The sequence below is a fragment of the Dipodomys merriami genome, unplaced genomic scaffold (genome assembly GCF_024711535.1).
Source record: "Dipodomys merriami isolate MVZ:Mamm:240054 unplaced genomic scaffold, mDipMer1.0.p SCAF_16, whole genome shotgun sequence".
NCBI lineage: Eukaryota > Metazoa > Chordata > Mammalia > Rodentia > Heteromyidae > Dipodomys > Dipodomys merriami.
The window spans coordinates 14,254,686-14,258,438 of NW_027202937.1; the positions used below are offsets into that span (position 1 = coordinate 14,254,686).

General features: G+C 36.8%; 1 protein-coding gene across 1 annotated transcript; it reads right to left on the minus strand.

The window, feature by feature from the left end:
* Positions 1–663: 663 nt before the first annotated feature.
* Positions 664–1,548, minus strand: LOC138827659 (vomeronasal type-1 receptor 4-like). Its single transcript, XM_070023280.1, has one exon. It carries the CDS (start codon positions 1,546–1,548, stop codon positions 664–666), a length of 885 nt encoding a protein of 294 aa, XP_069879381.1.
* Between the last annotated feature and the right edge of the window lie 2,205 nt (positions 1,549–3,753).

Consider the following 3,753-nt stretch of genomic DNA (forward strand, 5'->3'; position numbering starts at 1 on the left):
CAAGGGCTCAAGTAGTACAGCACTAGACATGAGCACAAAAGCTCAAGACAGCACCCAGGTACTTGAGTTCAAGGCCTAGGGATGGCAACCCTACCCCCAAAATGGTTGACATAATATAATGATAACTATGCATTCTATACAAGTATTTTTTCATTCCAAAAGAGATTTAAAAAAACAAACCTGTGAGAAGGTATGAGAGGGGGAAACTGGTAGAAAGTAAAGGAAGGGGAGACGTTGTTCAGAAAAAAGAAATGTACTCATCACCTCACTTATGAAATGCTAGCCCCTCTGTAAACACATTAATAGTAACAATAAAATTATTTTTGAAAACACAAGTGCTTCACCACAATAATCAATCCCAGATGTTTTGTCGATTACTAAAGACAGACTGCTCATTGAGCAGTGTAAGAGCACTAATCGTGAAATTTTTAGACAAATTTCTATTTGTTTCATTTTCATTTATTTGTTTAATATGCATTGAATTCACAAATTCTGGAAACCTATGATGAACTTCTCTTGATTATAACCCCACTGACGTAATTTCTTTCAAAAGAAGGCCAGATTCTATTTCAGTAACACAACCAAACAGAAAAAACAGAAAACATGAAATCTATGTGAGCAATAAATCAATGATATGGAACTTTCATAAATGGGTATTCTATGCTAACACTGAGCCAGATTTTCATCTCTTGAAATCAGTATAAAGGGACTGAGAATTACATAACCAACTTTCAGAAATTCTTGAATATTTTTCATCATGGAATTATTCTTTATGAAGCAATTTAAAAGTAGAGAAAAAGCACATTCTGTCCAGTAAAAGAAAAGAAAACAAAGCATGAGAAGGAGAACACTGTGAGCAGCTTTTATCTCAGGAGAAGTTTTGTGGAGAAAGTTGGAGTTCTGCAGGTAGAGAACACGCTGGTGATGCTTGTGGAGAAGAAATACCATGTAGCCACTGGCCACACCCAAGATACCCTGAAACACAGCATCCCTCAAGATCATGAAGATAAGAAAAACCCATTTAATTATCAAGTTGTCAGGTACAAAATAGCAATAGGTGTCACTTACACTAGGTTGTGATATGTTCATACTGCTGATATTTTTTATGTGGAATAGTAAGTTCATGCTTATCAAGGAATTGAGAATCCAAAAGAACAGCAATGGGAGAAGGATGTGCCATGCAGATCGAAGCTTTAGCTTTCTCCACACAGAGTCTCTGGGGCTGATGGTGATGGCCTGGACCAGGGTGAGGAGACTGCTGGTGCAGATGGAAAGTCCTCGAGTCACTCTCTCTAGGTAAGCAGACATCACACAACCTATATCCTCTAAGAAGTTCTCCATGCCAAAGGCTGCTACTGTGGTTGGTATCACTTTTGAAAGAAGCATTATGATGTTAGTAAAAGCCAAGTGGATGAATACAATGTGTACAGATTTCTTCTTGGGACCTTTAAACATGTTCATATAATTGAAAAGAATAAAGGTGTTACCTACTATGCCAAGCCCAGATGTGGAAAGGAAGATGCTTGCCTTGAAAAAACTCAAAGACATAGAGTACTTTATAGGCACAGAATCTTGGATCCAGGCAACACCATATTTAAGAAACTGTTAGCAATGACAATGGCATCTGCAAAAAAATCAAATATTTTGCAGTGTAAAACACAGTCATGTTCTATGAAGTGGTTTATCTTTTGTCCAAAGGATTCTATTTTGTTCTACATGACACTGTGTAGAAATGTTTCACTATAGTCTGACATGCCTTCTTGAAAAATATGTTTACAAATCTAAACTTTTCTATGTATGATTGAGTTTATAATAGCAAAAACCTATCTACTTCATTAAAGCCTGCACATTTAACATATCCAAATCAGAGTGACAGATGGAACTTCCAAGTCCTTTAACTAGACCTTAACTCTTTGATTTTAAAAAAAACTTTCTACCTAGCGTATTCCCCTCAAACATTTCTAGACACCTTGCTTCATGACACTCCCCCAAAGTTCTGAAATCCGATTGTTACAACATTTCAATGCCTTTCAATAACTTCCACAGTAGCTCTTGTTTTGTTAAATATGCCTGGCCTACTTACATTTTGCTTCAAAGTTTAAGTTTGATACCTATACCTTAACAGTTTTTGTGTTTCCTCAAATGATTTTATGGTTTTTACTGCTGACAAATATTCAGTGGATTTTTGGTCCTCAATATTAGTAAACTGTGTTACCTTTTCAGCTATGATACAGCACTTAAAGCTGAATCAGCCAATCGAGTTCTAGTCATCAAATGTCAGAGTGTTAGAACTCGTCTATACCAGGAAGGAGGGGTGCCCTAGAAGAACTCTGGATTAGTGCCTGAGGGTCATTAGGAGAATTTTAAATTCCCATTTTGTGCCCATTAGAACCGCTGAGAGAAGCCTGAATCATTTCTGCATTTGTTGATATTTATCAAGGTAGTTCAGGGGAAGAGGATTACCTAGGTATTGTGTACAGTTTTAAGACAAGAGCTGTTTTTTGTTTTTGTTTTTTTTTTAGCAATACCTAAGGTTAACTGTGTGTAGTTAAGTCCATTGGGGGCATTATTTGTTTGAAATGGTCATAGTCAAAAAGAGTGGCATTCAAATGGTGGCATTTTACAGTTGCTGTGTGACCTGGGAAGAAAGAATGATCTCAACTGACTTTGCAAGCTGCTTTATCTGTGTCACTTTGCTATAAAGTTGCAAATTCCCCATCAGACCAAGTTCACTTTTCTTTCTCAAGCCTGGATAAGATTTAATCTTTTACATCTAAGAGCTCTAATTTCATTTGCTACCTAGAGATGATGTAAAACAACTAATAGTTTTTACAAAATAAAATAAATGAAGTTATTTGCATTAATCCATGGAATGTTTGCATGTTTTGGAATGTGTTTCTGTCAGCCTTTCCTTTTCCTTTCCTTCGAAATACTACAGGGTTGCTTTATCTTAATTTGTCCTGAAGGTCTGTCACAGCATGGTCTTCATAAAGGTTTATATTCAGCTAGCTTTGTGATTGTAGTTATTGCCTTTCAATCCTTTCCGTAACATTTGGAGCAATTTTACCTATAAAAGTGACTCATGGGAATAACCCATCCTAAATATGAAGCATATAATGAAACATGCCAAAAGATTTAAAGGCAAAGAGCAACGATCAGTACCAAATCTTAAAATTTAAAAATTTAAAAATTATAATAATTAATTTTTGAGTGATTTTGGGGAGAGGGCCTCTAAGTGAGGGGCGCCTGGATAAGGAATAGTGACCACTTGCCTACATTGTCTTGGCAAATCCAATTAAAAAAAAGACAGCCTTTACAATAAGCGAAGTGGATTAAGCCCTGTCTAGAATGAGCATCCAGTAGTTGGGGCAAATTAATGCCCACACCTGGACATTTTCTTAAGTGAAAATAAGATGCTAACTACTACTAGAATAAAATTCATGTGAGTTACCTCTGGCCTGGTAATTAAGTCCCTGATTCAAGCAAAGAGGTTAACATTCAAGTTTGTGAGGGATATTTTTGTAGCACCTATTTTGTAGTAAAATAAGGAATTGTTAGATCTACTTACCATGTTGCTGTACTGAAGACAAACTCCAGCTTAGTCCTTCTGGCCAAGGGAGGCTTCCCAAGTCATATTTGTACCCTCAGTGTCTCTAGAGCTCTCAGAAACTAGCACTGACACTTCAGTTTTCACACTTGTCTCCCTGACAGGGAGGAGGACACTCTGTAGAGTTTCAGTCCCTGAAGTACAAC

Bases quoted from the DNA above. Each gene is read 5' to 3' on its own strand.
- LOC138827659 (XM_070023280.1), bottom strand. From the start codon at position 1,548: ATGTCTTTGAGTTTTTTCAAGGCAAGCATCTTCCTTTCCACATCTGGG.